Below are 23,750 nucleotides of genomic sequence, written 5' to 3'. Positions count from 1 at the left end.
CCGGCAGGTTTGGCCTGGCGGAGTTGAGGCCACGCAGAAGCGTTCCCCGGGGGGCGACGGTGGGAAGGGCTGAGGGGAGCCGTCGTGCTGGGTATCGCTATGGCCGGGGTGTCTTCTGGGTTCTGTGGTAGCCAGAAAATGTCTGCAGAGTCGTTCCAAGGTGTCTGCAGAGCCGCAGAAGTCGTTCCAAGGTGTCCATGAGGGAAAAAGGTGACAGGGAGATGACAGGAAGGTGAGGGGTGAGAGCTGGGCTGGTGTCACGCTGTCAAGGGGGACGAGGTGAGTGGAAGTGTCCGAAAAGGAGCCTGAGGCTCATGGTGTCTGTGCTCGTTTCTTCTGCAGTCTTGCTTGCTCCTGATGCTTTGGTCTGCTGCTGGAGAGATGCTGGATGCTTCCCCTGCTGCAGTGGTCATGAAGTTTTGTGTATAAATGGGGCTGCTTCATATGCAGCAAGGGGTTTTGCCTGGTGTGTATTGTCTGTTTTGGTAAGTGAAAAGATTTGCCTGGTTACGGATCTAGGACTCAAATATCTGTGGGATTTCCTAAGTCCTTGCTAAAGATCGTCGGTGCGATACCACAGCGGTCAGGATATCAGCCGCCTCCAAAGTCTGTAAAGGTAAGCAGAAGTGTGCTGGCGCAGACCAGTCTTCCTTCCTTCCCAGGCACCACCCCACTTTACTTTTTAAAACCTTCGGTGTCAAAATTTTATTCAGAGAGGAAACTGGGGGAGGAAGGGGTCAGCCAACAGGAAAATATCAGGGTTTTCATTTTCCTGTTGTAGGCTGGCATGGGACAGCGTACTGTCTAAAAAGCTGTGTCAGGAGTGCTCACTTCTGGACACCACTGCTAATCGGTGGCTGTTGCATCCATCCCCTTTTGCTGAGAGCTGAGCTTTGGTTCTTACAGCTGCTGTGGTGATAAAGCGTTTTACCTCAGCAAGAAATCATAAACGTCGTACACCTCTAAGATACTCCTCTGTATTTCATATTTTAAATTAACCTTTATTATAAGTTTAATCAGTTAGTGTATAAAAAGGAGATGATTACATAAAAAAGAAGCATTGCCTTGGTAGGAGATTTATTTTGAAATGTGTGTCTATGAATGATTTTTAAATAAATTTGAATGCGGATGAGCTGACAGTGGGTTCTGAATATTTTTGCACACTGAGCGGACTTAATTTACATTAGAGGGGAATCTGTCATGAGAAAAATTCAAATTTTATTTTGATCACAGATTGTTTGCTTTCATTTAATCTGTGTTGTTTTGCACATTTATATAAAATACATTTCATTCTGTTCTTGCTTTTGTTTAGCAGTATCATTTTTTCCTTCCTGTATTCCATTATAGCTTAATATGCTTTTGATACACAGAAAATTCTACCACAAAATGAAAGCCCAATCACTAATTCTTATAGCAGAGAAGAGTGAGCCGTGGTCTTCCTCCCACTGGCAAAATTCCCGTTGACTTCAATGGAAGCAATACTAAGCTTTAAAATTCTCAAAATTAGTAGCAAAGATGAAAATGATGTTGTGATGCAAGCAAGATGAGAAAAAAAGGATTGCCCCAACTATAAGTGATCAGTTGGGATATTTATATAAACTTCATGCTGAAATCAGATAAACTTGTGAAATAAACTAAATGTTCTTTATTATAACCTAATTATTAACTTGAGCGAACAGTTATATTTCCATTTTTTTGCCCTATTGAATATGTAGCTTACTCTGTTGTAGGTTTGAAAGATATATCATTCAGTATCCTCTCAAGGAAAACCTGTTCTTTCAGTCCTGTTTTAGTAGGATGACTTACCAATGATATGAAATATAAAAGAGTATTGAAATTATAGTGTCTTCTTTAAGGCTGTATGGCTCTTTTTAAGATCAAAATTATTACCTTACTATCTCCTTTTCACATGTTTAACTTCAGTCTGTCATGTCTGGCTAAAAACCAAACTAGGGCAGAAGATCTTTTGAAAACGTACAGAATAAACTAAAGAATTACAGTCATAGTTCTACAGTGTAATGAGAGTGCTTCTACCATACCAGAACAGCTCTGTATTTTTTGGTAATTCAACAATAACATTATTAAATACTGGGCAGTTCCCTACCAACAAAGAAGCAGATGCCAGATAACAAGACAGGTTATAGTCTCAGCAAATTTTAGGATGCACTCCAATAAAGTATTTCTTACTCATGTGAATAATTCTCTCACATCTACTTTGTTTTCCTGAACTTTGATCATTCTTCTGTTATGAAACATATCGATTTTATTTTTCTCTCTGTGTTAATAAGGGTTTCAATCAACAGTTTTGTGAAGATTATTTGATCTTTTTTTTTCTTGCTTGCTGTCCCTTCTGTAGTCATAGCTCTATTTTTACCACAAGTATGTTTTGCCAGTTTTATATCCACAAGTCTAGCCTTCTGTGTTGGAAGAACTTCATAGTCTGTCATTCGTGTAAATAATAGTCTAATAGTTGGTCTGTTTAAATTATTTTTAGGGGAAAATTGGGCATTCTCCAAAAACTGCTGTTGGCAGGATTGATTCCTTGATGATAAATGTGGATATTTGCTGAATTTTCAGGTAATATACTTTGCCTTTATTTTCCTTTTTCAGATAGCTTAGTATCTTTTTTGATTAAGTTTCCACTAAGTAGTAATTTATCACATTGTGTTTCATTTTAAGGGGTCAGGAGCACATCTGTTATGACATTTATCGTAACACAGAGAATCAGTGAAGACAACTGAATCCCTTACATCATATTTTTGTGGTTTAAGTGGCTCATTAAATCTTGAGCCATTTTTATGGATTGCAATTTAAACCAGACCCCAAGTGATAGTGAATGAAAATCGCTCTTCCCCCCCCCCCCCCCTTTTTATACATGTTTTTTAATAATTGAAGAATTTAGGTGTAAGAAAGCCCAGTTGGTTATCACATCTTTTCCTCAGCATGAGACGATTCCCTTTTTTCTGGATTACTATTTATCAGTTAATGGAAATTCTGAAAAGAATCTTAATTATTATCTTCAGTTTACTTGTAGAAAGAAATAAGCTTAATCTTACCGTGATAGGTTTCCTCTTTCAGTAATGTAAATGTTGCAGTGATGTAAAATACCATTTTATGATTATAGATTTTGTAAACTTTTAATTTCTAAACAAAAGCATGAGCTATGGTGGTGTTCATTACATGAATTACAACAGGAAAGTAGATGGTAACATGATATATTACAGACTTAAATACCATTCTGAATTTTCTCAACACAGAAAGAAATAAAGAACCTGCCATTGTGCCATCAGGCTGGATGTCGGTATCTTACACAGGGAAATGGAGTAATGCATCTTACTGTTGGAAGGAAGAATCTGAAATCGTATTTGAGGAGGCAGTCATCATGTATGCAGGTAGTCCCATTTCATATGTTCAAGACATCACTAATTGGCAACTTTTGCTTATTGTGACTTTGTTAGATTTGATAAGAAGGATTTTGTAGTTACCTTTAAGGAGACAAGTTACTCTTAAAGAGCAAGCATCTATACGCTTTTAAGAATACATTCTTAAAGAAAATGGATGCATCTTTTAAAGAATATACATACATCTTAAAGAACATAGATGTTGTGCAACATTTTGTGTACTAGAATTATTTGATTGATTTTATTGCTCACTTAGATGCTCACATGGTTGGAAAAGTGGTGCAAGCATTTCATTTCCTGAGACAGTATCTTTTCTGAGACAAAGTCATCGATACTCAGCTGTTGTATTAAAGATTATTTCTGTTTAAATTCTAGACAATCAAACAACTTTTATTTTTTAAGAAGCAATGAAGCAATGCCTGATAGTTTCCAGGCAGGAAGGTCTTAGTCCATCACCATGTCTTTTTTCCCTATTATTTATTTATTTATTTATTTATTTATCAGTACTTTAATAATCTGGTATTCTTGAATCCCTAAGGCAAACTCTTTGACTTCCTCTGTCTGGCACATGGGTTTTAGTCATGTATTGTTTCTCAAAATGTTTGTGCTGTCACACACATCATATTTGTCTCAGCTGGAAAAACACGTTTATAGAAAATCCTGTTTGCTAGTTGTCTTAATGGTTTCAAGAGTGCTTGCACTTTTCATTTAGTCCAAAAAAAATTTTACATGTAAGTATTTTATATTGCTTTGGGGAACATCAAAGCTCAAGCTTAGCAAGTAAATCATATTTTATGAATGGTGCTTTTCTGTATGGATAGGAAGCTTATTCCCCTAAAATAGTCAAAGAAGCAAAATTAAATGCCTGTTTAAATGCTTGTTTTCTGAAAAATTTATGTGCTCTTTATGCAAATTAACTTCTAAATCACATCCTGATTTTTATTTGTGATATATTTCAAATTCCAATTCTTGACATATTTTTAGGCTTTTTTTCAACACTTCTAAATGACTGTAATCTATTTTTAGCATCAAATACCACTGGTTTTGGAAGTCATTGCTGGCTTCCATTGTGTAACACTGATAGGGCCACTGATGAGTGATTGAGCGAAGAACACCAGAATGATCCAGTGAGGAAAGCCAAATGCATTAAAAACCGTGGAGGTCCACCAGCTCTGTAGGGCTTACGATGTGAAATACACCAAGTGTTAGAACTTGTTCTACCTGTATTAATTATGCATAGTACTAGAAACAAACAGGATGCTTTTGAGTATGAAAGCTGCACCTAAGATAACAGAAAAAGATGACTTGGATTCAAAGCATCAGGTCTGAAACACATCAATAGTGGGATTTTGTATAGAACTTGAAGGGGTTTTTTATCTAAGGAAAATGAAAGAGCTTGATATAAAGTAGTTCTCCAAGGGAGAGTGCACTGACTACGGCCACGCTCTGTTCTCACCCTGAGAAAAAGCCACAGTCTGTGAATTCACCTCTGCTGGTAATTCCAGCTTGAGGTCGCTGCAAATATTACCGCGTAGCGCTCTTCAGTCTCACCAAGGCCTGGGATTTTGAAAGTCCTAACTCATCCTACCCTGGGAGCTGTAGCTGGCTGCAAGCCACATACGAGTCCTGCTCTATCTACATACACGTGGCAGCAGTTGAAGGATTTATTGTAGTAATGCTGATAACAGGGGAGGCCCCCACGGTTCCTTCCTCCCCACCTGGAGAAGCCTGCTTAAACAACTCCATAGTGTAAAAGGGCTGGCATCCCAGCGTACATATGACAGCCAAGTGACAGGCTGGACTTGCTCATGACGTGCGGTGTTAGAAGGGTTAGACCAGGTGCTCTTGTTGATTCACCAGCGAGCATCTGAAATGCAATTGCATATCTCCATGTGAGCTGGCTCAAATCTGGCTTTTGGCAAGTCAGCAGTGCACAAATCTGGGTTTAATAAGTATGGAACCATAAATTTAGCCAGGAGTAGGAACTGTCAACTAATGATGGTGATTTTTAGTGCCCTCTTAGCTGTTCATGTAACTGTTTGGAAACCATGCTGTAAATCAGAATACTCAATCCAGATTTTAAAAGTTCTCTCTAAAATAATAATTTTCAACCTGTATTACTCCATTGATCAAGTTTACACCACAAACAATTGCACTGGCAGAATTACAGTGCCAGTTGTTAGACTGTGACACACAGGTGGTGTCAAAAGAAGGCAGAGTGGTGGATAGTTGTTTTGTCGGTAGGGACAACATCCCTGTATAATCCTAATTTTATTCCGAACCACAGGCTCTCCATCAATTTCACTTTCTGATCCCTCATGCTCAGCCCTTCTCAAACTGTACCTAGAGCTAGACTATGCTTGTCAATACCTCATCTGTGCACTGCTAGATCACCTAATGGTAGTAAATTGATCCAGATCAAATATGAGTATGTAATTGCATTCTTGTCAAGATCAGACAGCTGCAAGTCCCAGTGTTCAGACCAAGCTTTAAACTGGCTTTATAGTGGCAGCTGAAATACCAACTTTAAATTAAAATCAGGGGTAAAAGCACTCTTTACTCCTTGTTTTGTTTTTTCCTAAATGAACTTGTACTGTTGGGTTAAATATGTCCTAAGAATTTTGTGCCACGTGGCCATCCAAAAACTGAATTTAATGTAGCATGAAATTGTAGTTGTGTACTGGTGAGAGTGTGCCTTCAGCTTCTCTTGTACGTTATTTTTAAATACATAGCTCCTGATGAGTCCAGAAGCAAAGGGGAAATGATTCCTCGTTAAATGGTGGTGTGTAGTATTTTAAATTCTTACTGTCTCTAACCAAGAAAGGTCCCTATTTATTCCAGCTGCTGTAGTTAGAAAAAATATTCAAAGTCTGAAGCAGAACAACACTACCTAAATCCTTTCTTTCTCGTGTCTCTGCCCACTATTTTATTCCTTGTATGTCCTCGTAGATGTAAGAAAAATCCTGTACTCTTCTGTATCAAAGCAGAAATGTTTTGGTATTTTCTTGCCATAAGAAGTATACTTCCAATTTAAAAAACAGTTCTTCACCATAATTGTCTTTCTTGTGCTGTATTTCTCTTTAAAGTCTTAAAGAAAAACTCTAAGTGCAAGATGATGTTAAGCAAGGGAGAGTCAAAGTTAAAACTTGGCAAGCACTAAAACAAAGAGTTTTTCTAAGGAAATGGTGGAGACGGGTCAAATTAATTCCTGATGTAACTCCATTTACCTCAGTGCGGTTACATGAAGGATGAATTTGGTACCTTATGCCTCTGGGGTCAGAAAAGGATTTCTGTGATCTCAATCAGCAGTATAAAATAATCATTCTTAAGAAACAGAATTGTAAATTAAGCCTGATAGAACTGTCTCTGTTATTTTTAGTCTATTAATACAACTGTAAAAGAACAATAGGTCTAGAGAACAACAAAAAGGGCTTCATAAAAAGACTAGTACATGATGATTTGCAGCCAACATCCTCCATAACAGTTTGTGGGAAAAAGGAATTATAACAGACTGTTAAAATGGGCAGTGACATCAGGGACAACTTCCCTTTCTTGTAAGTGCCAAAAGCTTTTCTCCAGTTTGCTGCATTGCATCTTCAATTTTTTTCCTCCAATCTCATTCTTCTCCCTGACCATCTCTAGTTCAATTGTCCTTTCCCTCAAGTTTCTTTTGGTTCCACTGTGTGCGCAGGGATCTCAGGTCTCTCTCTGTGGCTTCTCACTGCTGAGTTATCTAACGTCTTCTCTTCAAGCAGAAACATTCAACGTCTTTGGATGGAGAAAGGAGAGGTGTTTGGCCTTTGCCCTAATTTCTTTTTAGATTTTAAATTTCGATATGCTTAAATTTGATATGCTTTAAAGCAATGTATTTTCACTCTGAGAACCCAGCCTCCATGTGTCAATCTGTAGTGCTCAAATATAGCTATACCCAGAGATTACTTCAGTTTTAAAGCCTTGTTATGAAACATCAACCTCTGCCTCCCCATCCCACTCCCAAATTGAGGAAATACTTCTAATAGCAATATGTTAAGATCTTTCCATAGTATAATGTAAAAAAAAAGCCATGTAGTACATTAGTGCAATTAAATGGAAATCAAAAGTCTGTCTTTTTTTATCCTTACCAACATGCAACTGTCAGTTTTAATACAGAGGAAAGGATCTATGTATACATGCGTATAAAAGATGTGAAAATACAAAGGCATTTATTGAAAACAGACAAAACCAGGAAGATGATAAAATAGTAGGAGGAAGGGGCCTCAGATATAAAAACTTGCTTTGTATAGCAGAATTTATCACTAAAAGCTAGGGTTGGCAAATTGCCACACTTTAGATAAAATAAGCTATGTAATGTAAAAAAAATGCTTGACAGTACAAAATACAGTAGATGCATTTGCAAAACTAATGTCCGACCAAGAAATTCAATAAAACATTTTTTGAAGGTTCCTTTTTTTTTATGTGTATCTTTAAAAGCTTAATTATATTTTCTAATCCTGGAAATCTCAGTTGTACAGATGCTAGCTCTCCTCTTAGGATATCTGCATCAGGTGTACCATTCAGCAGGATATAGAAAATTTCCAAATATCCAAATTAAAAAAAGATGATGAAGATGCATTTTGAAAGCAAATTTTTGTTAGCCAGAACTATTGAAGCATGTTTTATAGAAAGATTATTCACATTTTAAAATAACTACAGTTTTAATCCACAAAGTACTCAGGTAAACATGTACTGCTAAACATTTTCAAACTGGATAAAGAATATTTTTTCATGCAGAATATATTTTCCATTTCCTTATTTGTTTCTGGGAAAAGATCCAGAGCTTTAGGAAATAAGAGGACACTTATACCTGAAAGACTTGTCATGTAAAAGTTTTTGAAACCTGCAGAGAACACTACAAAAACATGAGAATCTTGGGTATTTAGTTCAGGTATTGTATCTGCTTAGAATAAATGAGCTCTCTTCCGCAAGGATATTTTCTTCCTCTGGCCTGGCAAGGTTGGAATTCTGGTCTTCCTGCTAAAAGAGAAACCATTTCAGTAGATGATGGATAATGAGCACAGCTAAATTCTCATGACTAACAGAATCATGCCCTTACTCTCTATTCCCATCTGCAAGGCTTTTCCAGAGCTCAGCATGTATGGAGGATACCAAACCTGAAAAACAAGATGGCAGATAACTACAGTTAAAACAAACAGGTAATTTTTTCAACATCTTCATCAGATTTACAAGATAGACTGTTACCTGAGTACTGCTCCTATTCTTAAATAAGGTCTCTCACAGCAAAAAACTTCTGTAACTTGTTGACAGGAGCTATTATCTCCTTCATAGATTAAATCATTCCATGAAGTATTTTTAGGCAGTTCTTGTATCTGAATCTTCAGCGTCCTGATTGCTTCTACAGAATTTCAGATTTACTCTTTATGAAGAACAGTAGCTTGGCAGTTCTTCTTCTAGGTGCTGCTTGTTCCCTGAAATGGCTTGGACTTTATGCATAAATTGTACAAATCTCTCCATTCTATAAATGTACTTCTTTCTGCTTTAGTAAAGCTGAGATACATCGTTATAAGTTAAAAGGAGATAAATTCTTCATTATTCTTCAGCTAAAATAAAAAAATGCTTAAAATTATTAGAGAGGAGATAAAATTGTTTCTGCTAGGTTATGAAACTGCAAATAATGGCAGATACATGCAGATGAAGTATTTTTCTCAGAAATCTAAACTTATAATCAATTAAAGATACTGTATCAGAATGCTGACCATGGGCAATAGGAACTAGTAAAGCAGTAGCTTTATCACAATGGGCTTTTGGAAGATCCACATTAATTCCACAATAATGCAACAGAAAAGAAAGGTATGCTTTTATCATGCTTCATGTACATTGAGGAATGTATTTCCATTCTTTGCTACCAGACTTCTAATAATTTATGGAAAGTACTTAAAACTTAAGCAGAAATACACTCTTGAGCTAGAAAAGTATTCATGCATGTGTATATTTATATGTAAATATATGTATGTCTATATACATGCAGGCAAAAAAAACTACAATTTCATATTTTATGCTAATGAGACAGTCTTTTATCTCTAGATCATAGGATTAGAGGCATTCCTGGTTGTGTAATGAGCAAAAGACTCTCCGAAAGCTGTTACAAAGCCAGCGTGGATATCCTGCCTTGGTTTCAGCCCAGTTTTGAACAGAGACATGGCACTCACTTTGAACAGCTGGTTCTAATGGGAACTCTTTCTCGATTCCTTTACAGACCCCATTTACAACACACGAGGAGCAGACTCCACCTCTAGCTTTGGAGTCTGCCTGAGTAAAATCATTTTTCCTCCCATTCTGCCAATCATCAGCAATTGTTTAACACTTCTATAGTACTTCTTAAATAAAGAAAGCCACAGCTAGTAACAGCAAATTAAAAAGATGTCATCAAGTGAAGTAAAATTCTCCTTGAATTATTGAATTTACTGGAAGCTGTGGTGTCTTCTTTTGTAAGTGGAAATTGCAGGGAGGCACTCTATTACTGCTGTGCCTATGTGTGCGTCACAGTTGCAGCACCCTTTAGGATAACTGGGAGAAACTGACTGGGGGATTCTTCTTTACGATAAGAAGCCATTTATAAATAGAAGAAGAAATTATTACAACATGACAGTGTTTGTTAAATTAATTTGAAAGCATAATTTGAATAAAGATACTAAACATTTTCTCTAACTGCAGCACCAATGTCAAGCAGCTGACTTTAAACAAAATAATGCAAGAGCCAGTACATCCTAGGTGAACAATGTGTGAACAACAACAACAAAAAAACAAATACTCTAGGAAAGAAAAAAAAAAGGTTACATTTACTCCACATAAAAGGCTATAACTGTATTAATGACTGTGTGCAGTTCATGTGAGATTATCTAAGATTACAAACCAATATTGACTAAAGCTATGTAAAAAATGTTAGCAAAAGTTATCAATTTAATCATTCAAAGAAAGTGCCAAATGATACCATTTTATAAACTGGAATTCCCAGCAGTTTTCTTTGTTTTAGAAGGCCACCCAGTGTGCTCTAACTTTGGACATTGTGTAATTTACTTTTCTAATTCTCAGCTACTAAATGCTGACAGTGTGTTTCTAAAGAATACATTTATTTTAACAGTGTTTTTTGCTAGGAGCACACTATTTGGAAAGTATGCAATGAATTTGAAACCACCTCAGACGCATGGTATTGTATCCATTTGAACCGCTGGAAGGGTGCACGTTGACTCTACTGTCAGCAGGCCTGGACCATTAACTTAGCCTAAATTTAAGGACATTCCCAAAAAACGCAGGTCCTGACCTCGTAGTTTGGTTCACATAGGGATATCCTCACACTTACAGAGCTCTGATTAAGTCAACAAGGCTAGGCATCAGTACTGATCCTGTGTGATTGGATTACAGGATTAAAGTTGTGATTTGTCCTACTAAAACCACTTTAAGTTACTTAAACAGATAAATCCAACTATCTGATTTCTTTTCTAATTGATTACACTTTCCAAAATGAAAAAAAAAAAACAACAACAAACAAACACCTTGCTTGCTTCACATTTTTAATGAACTACTTCACCTTCCTGTTTACTTTTTCATAAGGTGTATCTAGGGCTGGAAAGATAACAGAAATAACAACTCTGAGGGAAAAATAGTACAGGTGTTATTTCGCTTTCCCATTAAACTGATATAAAATACTTTTGCTTTTTTATTCCCTCTGATCCCATTTCCAGACTTTATTTAAGTCCATCCTCCCATGGCCCCTGTCCCCTGTTCTATTTGACGGAGTTCTCTCTGTAAAAGAAAGTCAGCCCATATCCAGGTTGTCTCATCTCATGCTGTAATTCACATTCCTCATCCTATGTTCCTGGTGAAAAGATTTATCAAAAATAACCAAGGATACGTTCAATGCTTTTTTTTTTCTTTTTTTTTTTTCTCCTTGTTAGGCCTTCCCCTGCCCTGGGTTTATTCCTTGCCTCTCAAGCTCTTACATGCTAGGTTGAGAAGAGTTGTCCTGCATATGTCATTATCTCTCACAGCTAGAGTATCTGCTAGGAGGTGGAAATGCGATTCCTTCCCAGGCAGATCAGCTGCTGGATTTGACAAGCTTGTACGAGTAACAAAGACTTACCAGATGTGTTTTCACTGATAAAAAGCATTCTTTTATAGTAACTATAGTAGCAATAGCAATATCCAAAATGCAGTTGAAGCTTTAGACAATGCTATTTCAATAGGGGCCTTTAGAAAAAAGCATTTCCTATGTGGAGGAAAGACAGACTGCTAAATAATCCATTCAGGAACAGCTATAATGCCTTGTGGATACTTTATGAAAATACATTAGAGTTTACTGTAAATTGAACAAGTAACAAGCTTGATGAAGCTTTAAAAAAATACAGTGATGAAAATCTCTACAGACTTCTGGATTGCTGTGATGGCAAAGTAAACAGTTTAGCTAAATAGAACTTAGAAGGTACAGTTACCAACTGCAAATGCCTGATTATAAACCAGGAAGAAAAGTGAGGAAGAACTCTGAAAATCATGTTTGACAGTGACAACACAGACCACACAGTTATTATTTCAACCAACAGATTGTAGGGAACACATACCATATATCACAGTGAAGGACTAAAAGCCTGCTATAGTCTGCACAGATGTTCTCCCTAAGCAAGCAGCTAGAGAACAGAAGATGAAACCTGACCTAAAAGTGACCTGAAAGTATACAAGCAAGCCCTTAGAAAGGTGCTCTACTTCATCATATACTTTTTTAATGTTAAATACCTTTATATTGTAGGAGAGGAGCAAAGGGCAGAAATTGGAAATGTTATAATTATTTCTAACTCTGGAACAAGTCATACGTGCCTGCAGTCATACTTGGAATGCAAGGCTTAAGATCTGAAAGGCAATTTATAGGAAGCTCTGCTGTAGAAAAGATTTTTTATTACAAGAGGCCAGACAGGAACACTGAGCTCAGAAGGGTCATTTGTGAATAACTTCCAGCTTAAGTGATTAAGGGCTCCAGCCACTAGCCCGACCCACCCCTCCTCCCCACACACACAAAAAAAGGCGTATCAGAAACATCCTGTTTGTCACTGCTGCTGGCTTTTTGTTCAATGAGCAAGAGGGGGGAGCATTTGACTTGTGTTGGTTTTGGTTCTTTGCCCTCAGGGATACTTTTAACAATGCGTAATACTTGAAAGAATTCTGAAATATTGATTTTTTTTCTTTGAACTATAAGGTTAAAGATAAATATATTTTGATATGCATAGAAAGCATTTATGATAACAAATAAAAGCAACACTTCCTAAGGCTCAAAATACTGATAATGTGCTTTACAAGCATGCTTGACAACAAGATCCTCATCCTTTTTTTTTTTTTTTTTTAATGGAAGGTAAAGCATTTCAAATACCTTTCAAAAACCTTCTTCTAAAGAGATAGGCATAATTTCATCATTTTGTTAAATTATTTTAGTTCGGTTGGTTTATTTTTTATTTTAAGCTGCTGTCGTATCTGCCAGAAAAGGCAAGAGCTAAGAAACACACTGCAAAGGTGAAGGATGTATGAGTCTAAATTGCCAATTGGTTCCTTTGCCAATTTCAGATTCACATAGAGGTCTGTGCTCCTCTACAATGAGAGCTCTATTGTGAAGTGCAGAAAGAGGATTGATGGCACTCTGTTAACTGTGGATATCTAACCATATGCTAAAACCTCACGGCACCTCCTAGACTATTAGATTTATTACCCCCCTTTCTTTTTTCTCACGTTAAATTCATGTTTTGAGGGAAAAGACGCTCAGCATTTATCATTAATAGTATGTTTGAATTTCACAGCCATTTCTTCAATGTCAATATCATTTCTTTTCAGGATGAATACTGCACATAACAGTAGCATGTTTCCTCAATATTGTCACTTACAGCATCAAGGGACCCTGAGAACAACCAAAAAAAACATAAGTTAATTATGTCTTCTGATTCCAGAATAAATCATCCAGTAGCAGCTTTCAGTAGGGAGATCTGAAGTGTGAAGGTTCTCTGGCCATTTATTTTTTACTGCTCAACATCAAGCAGAAAATAAATGTTTATTCGACTCCTCTAGTGTCACTTTGGTCAGCAAAAGCAGTAAGTCTAGCATTTAAACCCTTAGGAAAAACATGCAACAGTATTATCCTGACTTATGCAAGAGAATTGCTGTGCATTTTCTACATTTTTATCATGGTTTTCTTTCCTCTTCTAAAATGAAACTATGGTGCAAGACTAGACCTAGTTAGTAAATACCTTGGAATTAGATTCACTGTGACTGGTTCATTAAGGTGTGTCAAAGAAAAAAGTGTAAAAAGAAGGCCAACCAAGTAGCATGGGTTGCTAATATGATTAAGCTAGCCTAGAGCTCAGCTACCATATTTCCAAAGCCAAGCATAAATGCACTTGTTTTAAAGGTTTTAAATGTTTGGTATGTGATAAACATTTTATATTGTCAGGAATAGGAGCTCTTAAGTTATATGCACATCTGTACACCTGACTGAAAGATCAGAATGAGGAGCAGCACAACTAGCTCTTCCACTGAGCACAGACAAAAGATCTTTTTTAAAAGACTTTTATTTGTTTTAAATAGCTTGATAAAACCCACCAATCGGTATTCAGAGTTCAATTGTAAACAGTTACAGTAATTTACCACTGTGTATTGATTTTGTACATTAAGCTATTTGCAGTGACAATCCATAAGACAGGCCAAATTCAGCATATTTATAAACTGAAATGCACTGTACTAAGATAAAACAATGCCATAACTGAAAATATTCAAAAGACTGATGTTTAACTCCCTCCTGTGGTGTAAGCAAGCAGCATCACAATCAGCTCCTGGCAGCTTAGACAGCACTATTATTCAAAAGTCTGTATTCATTGCATTAGGACAACAGATTTCAAGTTCACTATGGAAACTCACAAGTTGAAAAGTGTTATAATAAATTTCTAAAATACATACAAAGTTGTAAACATCTTTCTCTGGAACACACACAAAAATGGTTTGTGCCAGACTTCTCTGTCTCCCATACTGTAATAAAAAAATAATTAGGCCAAAGACCAAGGCCATGGACTAAAATTGTTTTGCATGGGTAACATCACAGTTCACAGAAAGTATTCTAGTGTCAGCATTTAAAATTAGTGTCACCAGCAGGGAGCAGAACCCATCTTAAAGGAAGTTCATGGAACACTCATCAACTGATGAACCAGGCACTAAGCAATAGATTCACCTATTTTTAGTAACAAAAGCTTAATTACATCCAGATATTTTTATATTTGAAAAAAAGGTGAAATTGACTACAAGCAGAAAATAGAAGAACATTGCTACTTGGAGAAGATTGGTTTTTAACCATTTTTGCTATCAGGTTCTAACTATATAGATCTTGCACAAAAAGAGATTTTCCAAACAGACTATAACTATACTGAGATCACACAAACACACAGGATCATTTCAAGGCAGATTTTTTTTTTCTGGAAGTCCCTCAGGCCATTTTCAAAAATGTATTAGTTTTCAAATCGATTTCGGCATTAACAATGAAATAACTGTTTACTTGATCTGAATCTTGTATCACCAATTCCAAAAAGACTAAGATCATTGAGATTTTGGAATGCAATACAGAATTAATTTCAAAGTACACACTTATATGGCTTACTTAATGCAGGGTAATAAAGAAGGATAGCTTCATTCTAGCACATCCATATTATTATTCTTATTTTCACAACAACTGCCAGCAGGTAGATTATCTGTGTCCTTGTATTGAGTATATGAGCTGATCATAAATATTAATATTTTCATAAACAAGTTGTTTGCTTGAAAGTTCTGTCAAGTGCAGCTCCTCACTAAGGATTAGAGGCTTTGTAGTCTGAGATACCAAAAGGGAATTCATCACAAGTATTACAAAAATCCTAAAAAGTTTTTTTTTCCAGTTATTGACTGTGCATCACAGAAACAAGCATCAGGACACATTTTGTAATACGCAATCTAGAAAAAAAAAGTTTTAAAGTACATTCATGTGATTTTTTCAGAAAGTTATGCTATGACTTAAACAAAGTTTTGAAGCCAGTGTAACTGTTTCTTAAATTTCAACCTCAATGTATTTGATAAGACCTAAATCCTAGCTGCAATTCTCAGCTGACAGAAGTAAACAAACTTAAATATTAGATTTTAATCAAAGCAAATGCTTTGTTGGGAAAAAGCAGAAATATATCACACTGACTACTTACTGTTCTGTCAGATATACCACTTGTCATACACCCTCATGACAGACTATGGATACTTGCATCTTGATGTGGTTACTGTCAGTTTGTTATGCATTACAGGGGAGCATTTCTGAAATTACACAATTTCAGCATGTGCTTATGCTGAGGAATGATGTGGAGGGAAGAGAATGAAAACATAAGTAGGATCAGGCCATAATTAAAAACAAAAGGAACAACTTGACAATAAGATGATATATTGGGGAAGTACAGATTTGCTTCTTCCAAAAATTAAAAGAATGTATACTTTTAGTATAGGTATACACACACTCCTTAAGGAGGGTCAAAGGAGGAAAAAAGGAGGAAAAAAAAGCAAACTTTGGCAAAGTTTAAGAAAGTGCCATTTTTAAAGTTGTAAAAAAAAAAAAAATGAAGAAGCAAGAGGCTAAAAACTGTCTACAGTTAAAACTGTCTCATGGTGCATGAGAACGCATACAAACAGTTTCTAAGATTGCACTAGCTAATACCACACTGCGAATTACAACATCATCTCTACTGAATTTTGCATTGTAATGTCAAGAAGTAAATAATAGTTTGCATAAGCATTCCAACATCATACTGTGATAATACATTTTTATCCACATGCAGAGCTCTGTGCACATACATTTAAAAGTGTATTTTCTTTTTTTTTTTTTAAAGCAGTATACCATATAGTAAATTTCCACTTAAGTGTATGTTTGTGGGAAACTATTAGGCAATTCTCTAAATATTGAGTATTTTCATTGTTTTCTAATGACAGAAACACAAGTTTCCTATGTAGTACAGGAGGGATCTGGACACTGGTCGATGAAATTTTAATAAGCAAGAATTGTTTAATAGAAATACCCCTTTTCAGCAGCAGTAGAATAGGAGGACTTAAGAGGAATTGGACATAAGAAGGCAACTCCCGGTTCAGTTTAAAGATCCCTTGCCCCTATTAAAAGTTATTTTTCTGTACTATAATAAATCATCCAAAAAACATTCTCAACCCTAACAACACATTTATTCAGAAAAGCAATTTCCATATAGAACTTAGAGGCCACAAAATTCTATACAAACTGGTTCTAAGCAGAGACATCTTCTATCTTTTGAGATGAGCTGATAACAAAACATTTGTGGAGAGAACAGTGGCCTAAACCATATATTGTGTTTGATTTATATAAAGTTTCAAAGGATTGACACCCTTTTGGTTTACTATTCTCCCACTAGAGAAGAAAAAAAGCCATTTGAGCATTGTCTCTGCTAGTCAAACAGTTCTATTAGTGCAAGAATAGTGTTTCCCATTTATGGCCTCCCCATGCTTAAAGTGCAGTATATTACATGAGATTTCAGCATACCAACCATCCTTTATTTGAGTTTCAGAAGGAATGTTCAAGTTAGAAAGTTACCTTTTAGGCTTCAAGCAATAAAATCCAAGGCAAAGTACATAAGCTATCTTAAAAATGGATTAAATCCACTCACTTAAGACATTCTTTAAGTCTTATATTCAATATACATATAATACACAAAAAATAACATGTCACTTAACTGTATTGTATCTGTATTTAACGTGATCCTGTAAAAAGTAATTAAAGGCCACTCAATGCAAATTTTGCTTGAAACAGGACTATGTTATCTGGATTGCGATACATAGTATGTTTCAACATTCCAAGATTCCCACCTGCACAGGCTTATCAATAATGAGACAGCTCTTGGCACCCCACTGTACACACAGTTAAATTCTAATTAACAGGTGATTTCTCTCATTTTCCCTTTTTTTTTTTAAATCACCATTAAAGAGTCAGTGTGTTAAAAACTGGATTAGTAACTATGCCTTCAGCAACTCCTCTTACCTGTTAACATGACAATACTACTTACAAACTTTTGTTTTATGTACCCGTGGTTCCCAAAATACATGGTTCCCAAATGACGTACAACAGGGAAGAGAATCTTCCAGGCCATACTCTTCATCTGAACAGAGGGGGTTCTAGGCAAATACAGGTACAACCATACCAACAGATTCTCTAAATAGGAAGTTCAAGCAATCAGTTGTGGATTCAGGACTACGTTTGGGTGCACCTTTAAAAACAAACAAACAAACCTCACCATACCCATACCAGAAGATGGTATTTCTTTACCTGTGTAGCTACTTACAGAAATTAAAGATGCAGTTGCACATTTCTTTTAAGCAATCAAGCCAGCTTAAATAGACTCCAGCCCCAACCTCCACCTTCATTCCTGTACCCACAGCTCTGCCAGCTGTTAAACATACAGCAGGGTTAAACTGTATACAGACAACAGTTCACACCATAACTCAAATAAGCCACAGACTTTTGGGGAAATGTCTTTGTTTCTTGTGTTTTGGGGAACCACATTACATCAGCAATCTTGATCCATAAATGCTTGCGTTACTACCACTACAAGAGTGATAAACTGCAGTAGTGGAGATGGGAGAGAAAAGTATGAACGGCTTGACGAGAAGGAAACTATTACTGTCAAAATAATTACTTAAGATACATAATGCATTATTATTTTGAAGTTTCTGTAGTTTTGTGACTAGAAGTCATGTAGTCGAAAGTCTAGAACTTTAACAATTAATAAAAATGCACACCAGGGAAAAAGTTATTTTTTTAAATTAAAGCAAATGGCTTTTTATCTCTTCTAACATCCAGAAGAAATAGTCAACCAGTTGGGATAAAAGCACAACATGCCATCTAACACAAGAAGTAGTATACCTTACTTTTAGCACTCAAGTAAGGCTTAGAAAAAGATATATCCTCCAATATCTCGCCCCATAACACTGCTAACCAACATCTCATCTTCATAATCAAGGACTTTTCTATGCTAGTATACCAACACCCAAGCAAACATTAGAAACACTACTAGCTTTCCAGGTCAATACAATTCAAACTGAACGTAACATCATCACTTACTTCGTTTCTAAAGTGAAGCAAGTTAGATAGTAAAAATGACGTGATGTGTCAGCCACTGGCACGAGTTTACTCCGCATTAAATCCTCACTTTTAACTCAGACTGAAGAGTTAGCTGAAGACATATCCTAAGCCATCACATCAATACCTCCCTCTTTAGGGACGTCCACAGAGCACACTAAGCCTATATACTAATTCAGTTGTTGAGAATTTTGGACACTAAGTTCAAATTTTGACCTACTGCACAATGAGTTTCTCCATCTACATGTCCACAGGATCGTATTCCTACAATTTCTTATTCACAAGCAGCTCTATTGATTTCAACATGCTTGCTCCATTGTTTGCCAAACCCTGTTGCCAGAAGTCTGTCCCAAAGCCAAAGTCAACAGGCCCAGAAATGATTACTGTGCCTCAGTGATAACAATCACTATTTCAAGGAAAGAAAATGTTCTCTTAGAAAATTATTTATAGTGTGTCTATTGTAGCCCAATAAAGCTCATGAGATCCTGCTTAAGTTAGAGCAGTATCACCCTTGAAAAGGAACACTGCTGAGAATTATGCCATATTGAAGACCACCACCCCAAGAGCTTTCTGATTCAGAGTGTTCTAAGGACTGATACATTAGTTATGGTTGATTTCACACTGGGAATTCAATTCTACAAGCAGGAGTTTCGTTGGAAATGGTTGTAAACAGTAGCCAAAGTACTGAGCAAATACAAACCCTTAAGAAAACAAAAGGATCTGTGCTAAACAGTCAACTTGAGTTCTAGTCTAGTGTTAACAGGACACCTGCAGAAGTCCCAGAAAGTGTTGAGATTAAGTTCGTTCCAATCAGAGGCAGACATTCTGTACTAAAAAAAAAAAAAGCCTCTTATTTCAACAGCCAGTTTTACCAGCAACTACACAAGTGTAATTTTTACTTTAGCTGTCTATCACTAAAACCTGAACTGCAACCTTGTCTCCAAGTTAATCGATTCAGTTTCTATTAATGTTAAAAAATAGTAACTATTAAAATTTTAGTATGTTTTTACTTTCGCTACTGCATACCAGAGACCTGCTAGTGCAAAAGCTAGGACAGATATTACTAGCTGTAGGACGTGAAAACTGGTAGTCACATATTGTACACTTGAAAGCATTGTCTTATATCCAAGTGGTTGCTCTGAAGTAACAGGGCTTAAGTAACAAAGAAAAATACATGATTTCTGGTTGTTTAAGAGTCCTGTAGCATAATCATTCAGTGAGGCAACTGGAACAGAATAGAGATCAGTAAGCCCACCAAACTCCGGCTCTTCAAGAAGTGCAAGCTGCAATTCATTCTCTGTGCTGCTGCTCACTTCTAATTCCAGAAACTGCAGTTCTTGATTACACTGCACCTTTCCCAGCCATGCATGTGCAAAACATACAAAGTTATCTCCTGGGCAGCTTAAGCTAAAGTCTGCAGCAAAACTACGAGCTTTCTCCAGCCAGCCCATTACTGAAATATTAACGCAGTGAGAAATCCCATCAAGCCTGGCTTCCCCAGAAGAAAAACACAGACAAAATGAATCTTTCCAAGGAACTGCTGGACTCGAGTTTCTCCCTGCTGATTCACTCAAACTCAGAGGCATTTCTTTGCCAACATAAGGCGGAGGTATATTAATAAAGAGAGAACAATTCCTGATGTTAAAATAAAATAATTCTTTTTGTAAACTGCTACTACGATTCTGAGAGTTGTTCAACACGGAATGTACACGTGTCAGGTGAGCTGCAGCCTTGTGATGACCTGGGCCACTGTCACATACTCTTCCTGGGTTTAAATCTTCTTCCTTCATATTCCTATAGAAGACAAACATAGCTTTGCTGTTTCACAGCAGAATGAGCTTGAAGAGGAACGTGACTGACTGTAGTTGCAGCATAGAGTGCAAGCAGCATAACAAGTGACAAGTCAGTGGATCTCAATATGGACCTAGGGAGAAGGAATACAGAAAGTTATTACACTAATTTCCCACCCAGGTATTTTTTTTTCTAAGCTCATCCCACAAGAAAAAAAACTCATCTTTTCTCTAGATCTTAGTATATAGAAAAACAAAAATTCTTTAACATAAAGAGGAGCCCAAGTGCAGAACTTAAGAGTAGTCCAAACAGACAAGTCACCCTACAGACTGCTTTGAACATATCTAAAGGGGTAGGAGGTATACCCAAATATAAACTTTCTTCTGTACTTTCAGTTTAATGTTACCAAAAGAGAGTTAGTAGCAAGCAACAATGTGAGTCAGCAAATGAGCAGCTGTAAAGACTGTGTAACAGCATGATTTTCCCTTAACAGTACAAACGCAGACTGTAACTGATTAGAGACTTAATGTTAAAGGCAAATATTAAAGTCATGTTCCTGTAAACAGAAGTACATGCTGCAGTCAGTCAGAGACAACGCCGGAAATCAGGAACGTGGTGTGAACAGCTTCCCGAAGGGAACTGGCCAGACTGGCAGTTAGAGGACACTGCTTATACTGCAGCCAAATGACAAGCTGATGGTATTACAAGAGAACCATTACGTAGCAGCATAGATAAGAAGCAAAGGCGAGGCATTTTTAGCCACGGAGCTTATTACTATGCCATGTGTGTAATTTTTGGCAGCGTGGCTCAATATCAAGCTTCAGAATTGCACGACAAATGCGTCCCAAAAATAAAAATATGAGACACCGCATTTTGACCTCTTCCCTCTCCAGCGTGCCTTTCACAAATCGCAGGCTGCGACCAGCCTTATCTGTTAGCACTCGGCCACCAGCCAGACGTCAAAACTTTGGGCACAGCTATGTTTACGAGCAGAGAGCGAGCGCCCAACCTTTGGCTACATCAGATGTCTGTAGCCTGCTTCTGTTGCCAGTTATGTTAAAAGCAAAGCTTTCATTTCAGCACCAAACCAATAAAATTTCCACCCTGTGAGGGATACCAGGAATGTCTTTAGGTCAAAGCTTGTTTAGGGAGCCCCAGGTTTTGTAGAAGATGCGAGAGACATTAAATTTGAACTGTCATTTTCACGCAGTTACGTTATTACTTAAAGCTGCCCCTGCGTTCTCCCTGCTTGAACTGTTCTTGGCTTTAAACACATCATTTTATTAGGAAATTATTTTATCAGGCGCCAAGCACACGACACCCGAACAGAAGCACTCCCAACCCAAGCTAAGGATGCCCTCAGGGCGAGGATGACTCGGTAACGAGGACAAACGTGAGGGCGGCACACGGGGGCACAGGGGCTGAGCAGGGAGCAGCCCCGGAGCACGGTGCCGGCCCCGCCAGCCCGCCGCCCACCCACCTGCAGCCGCACGTTGAGCATCATGGAGGCGACGATGTAGAGGTACGGGAAGTTGATGCGGAGCTTCCAGGCCAGGTCGAAGAAGATGAGGAGGGTCCTGGTCAGCCCCTTGCAGAACACGCCGTACGACCTGGCCACGGCCGACTGGGAGAGCCTGGCAGCCAGGGCGGACAGCGCCGCCGCCATAAACCCGCGGCCCGGCCCCGCCGCCCGGGCCCCGCCGCCGCCGCCACCGCCACCGCCACCGGGTGTCAGCAGCGGGGAGGAGCCCGCCGCCGAGCGACGTGCGCGCCGCCGCCTGCGTGCTGCTGCGTGCGCGCCGCCGCCTGCGGGACGGGGCACGCCCGTCTGAGGGCGGCGCGCGGCCGTTGGGCCCGTTGGGGCGGGCGCGGCCCCTCAGCTCCCCCAGCCCGGTCACCGCCCGCCGCCGGCCCTCGGGTGTTGGGAGCCCCCGGAGAGCGGCTGGGGCTCTTCACAGCCCTTCCCAGGCGGGCTGGAGAAGAGAAGCCCCAGGGCTTGGCTCGCTGAACCTCCTCAACGCAAATTAGTGGGCTGTCTGTATTGATAATGATTTTTGCTTGTTTTGTCCCCCTCCCCTTTTTTTTTGGAATTCTGTTCTTTATGCAGTTCGGCGATCAATTCTGAAAACCACCTATTTGCACAAGGAAATGCTTTCTATGCTTTTCAAGCCAGCACTTCAGTTCTGAATTTAAAAGCAGTGTTCAAACATAGGTTGCACTTAAACATTTTGCAGTCATACCCTAGGAAGCTCTTTGAGGTATATTATCATCATGACACTTAACTTTGCCAGTAGGGAAAAATGCCCCCAAAACAGACAACCAATGTCATTTATGAAGGTAATGAAACACGAAAAAAATGCCCTTTTCTACCAGAACTCTTCTGTGTAGTTTCATTCAATCAACTTTTAATAACTGTAACGTGAAACAGAAAAATCAATCTATTGATCTAAACTCCTCATGAAATATTATTTTATTGCCACAGGATCACTCTGGTGCACAGAGAGAAATTCCGGTACAAAATTGGACACGCTCCCAGGTTTATCTGCAGTCCCTTTGTCTGTAATGCTGTTTTGTTCGTTAGTTACATAATAGAGCGGAAAACCCCTGGAAAACTCACTCTGTGTCTGGAAACTGTAAACAGTCCAATTAAGGAAAATACAGGCACTGGCTTGTGCTCTCAGGAACTGGAGTATTTTAAGGATGCGGTGCGTTTTGAGGGCTTGTCCATCCTGCACGTGAGGAGGTAACGCAATACCTCCCTGCTGCCTGAGGTACCAGGCAGCCCCTCCAGCCTGAGCGGGATGGGTAGAACGTAGTTGTAAATGGCAGAACCAGTCACTGGAGCTGTCCTTAACCAGTTCTTTCACCTTATCCAGCTTCTGAACAGATCTGAAGGAACCCACTTGGATCTCAGGCCTTCAGATAAGCCTCTTATGAGTTTGGAAGTCCAGGACCCCCTTCCTTCACTCCCTGTTCTTCGATTCTGGACAGCTGTAGCTCATTGCGGTCATCTAAGCAGATCTGACTGAACGTCAGACTGTGGAGTTAAATGCTCTCTCAGAGGTAAGATTGTCCTACTGATTCTTAAAAGCAAAACACTGCTTATTCAGATCAAAAAAGTATCAAAGAAAATGCATCTTTTAGAACCCACCTTATCAGAAACCTATCCATCTTCCCCAGGGTTTCCTAGCAGATTCAAAGCTCTTTGGATCCCTTTTTAGTCACAGATGTTAGTCAGTCCTTTAATCAAAGCTGAAGAATCCCCTCTAAGGCCAGGATTGATCTGTCTTATGATTTGACATCTCTGTGCCTGGGTCTCTTGAGCCTACCTGCCACTATTCCAAAGAGGAGACAGGACTTACCTGCACCAT

General features: G+C 38.2%; 1 protein-coding gene and 1 long non-coding RNA gene across 4 annotated transcripts; one reads left to right on the top strand and one right to left on the bottom strand.

Annotated features, from left to right (window-relative positions):
* The first annotated feature begins 93 nt into the window (after nucleotides 1–93).
* LOC308178275 lies at nucleotides 94–18,318 on the top strand. The gene is made up of 6 exons (XR_013939663.1): nucleotides 94–232; nucleotides 343–616; nucleotides 2,495–2,577; nucleotides 3,258–3,392; nucleotides 8,514–8,593; nucleotides 13,269–18,318. It is a non-coding gene; the product is annotated as an uncharacterized lncRNA (long non-coding RNA).
* SMIM10L3 (small integral membrane protein 10 like 3) lies at nucleotides 8,283–23,247 on the bottom strand. 3 transcript variants are annotated; one of them, XM_080556679.1, is made up of 3 exons: nucleotides 21,860–23,247; nucleotides 8,494–8,551; nucleotides 8,283–8,414 (listed from the first exon to the last, which is right to left on the bottom strand). In XM_080556679.1, exons 1-3 carry the CDS (start codon nucleotides 22,043–22,045, stop codon nucleotides 8,317–8,319), a joined length of 342 nt encoding a protein of 113 aa, XP_080412805.1. In that variant the 5' UTR covers nucleotides 22,046–23,247; the 3' UTR covers nucleotides 8,283–8,316. The 3 variants fall into 3 exon arrangements, with proteins under 3 accessions (XP_080412805.1, XP_080412806.1, XP_080412807.1); XM_080556680.1 differs by having other exon boundaries at nucleotides 8,283–8,411; XM_080556681.1 differs by lacking the exons at nucleotides 8,283–8,414; nucleotides 8,494–8,551 and adding an exon at nucleotides 13,982–20,512 and having other exon boundaries at nucleotides 21,860–23,224.
* Nucleotides 23,248–23,750: the final 503 nt, after the last annotated feature.

Source organism: Anser brachyrhynchus (assembly GCF_964034855.1).
Source record: "Anser brachyrhynchus genome assembly, chromosome: 15".
Classification (NCBI taxonomy): domain Eukaryota; kingdom Metazoa; phylum Chordata; class Aves; order Anseriformes; family Anatidae; genus Anser; species Anser brachyrhynchus.
This window is presented reverse-complemented; position numbering and strand designations above follow the sequence as displayed.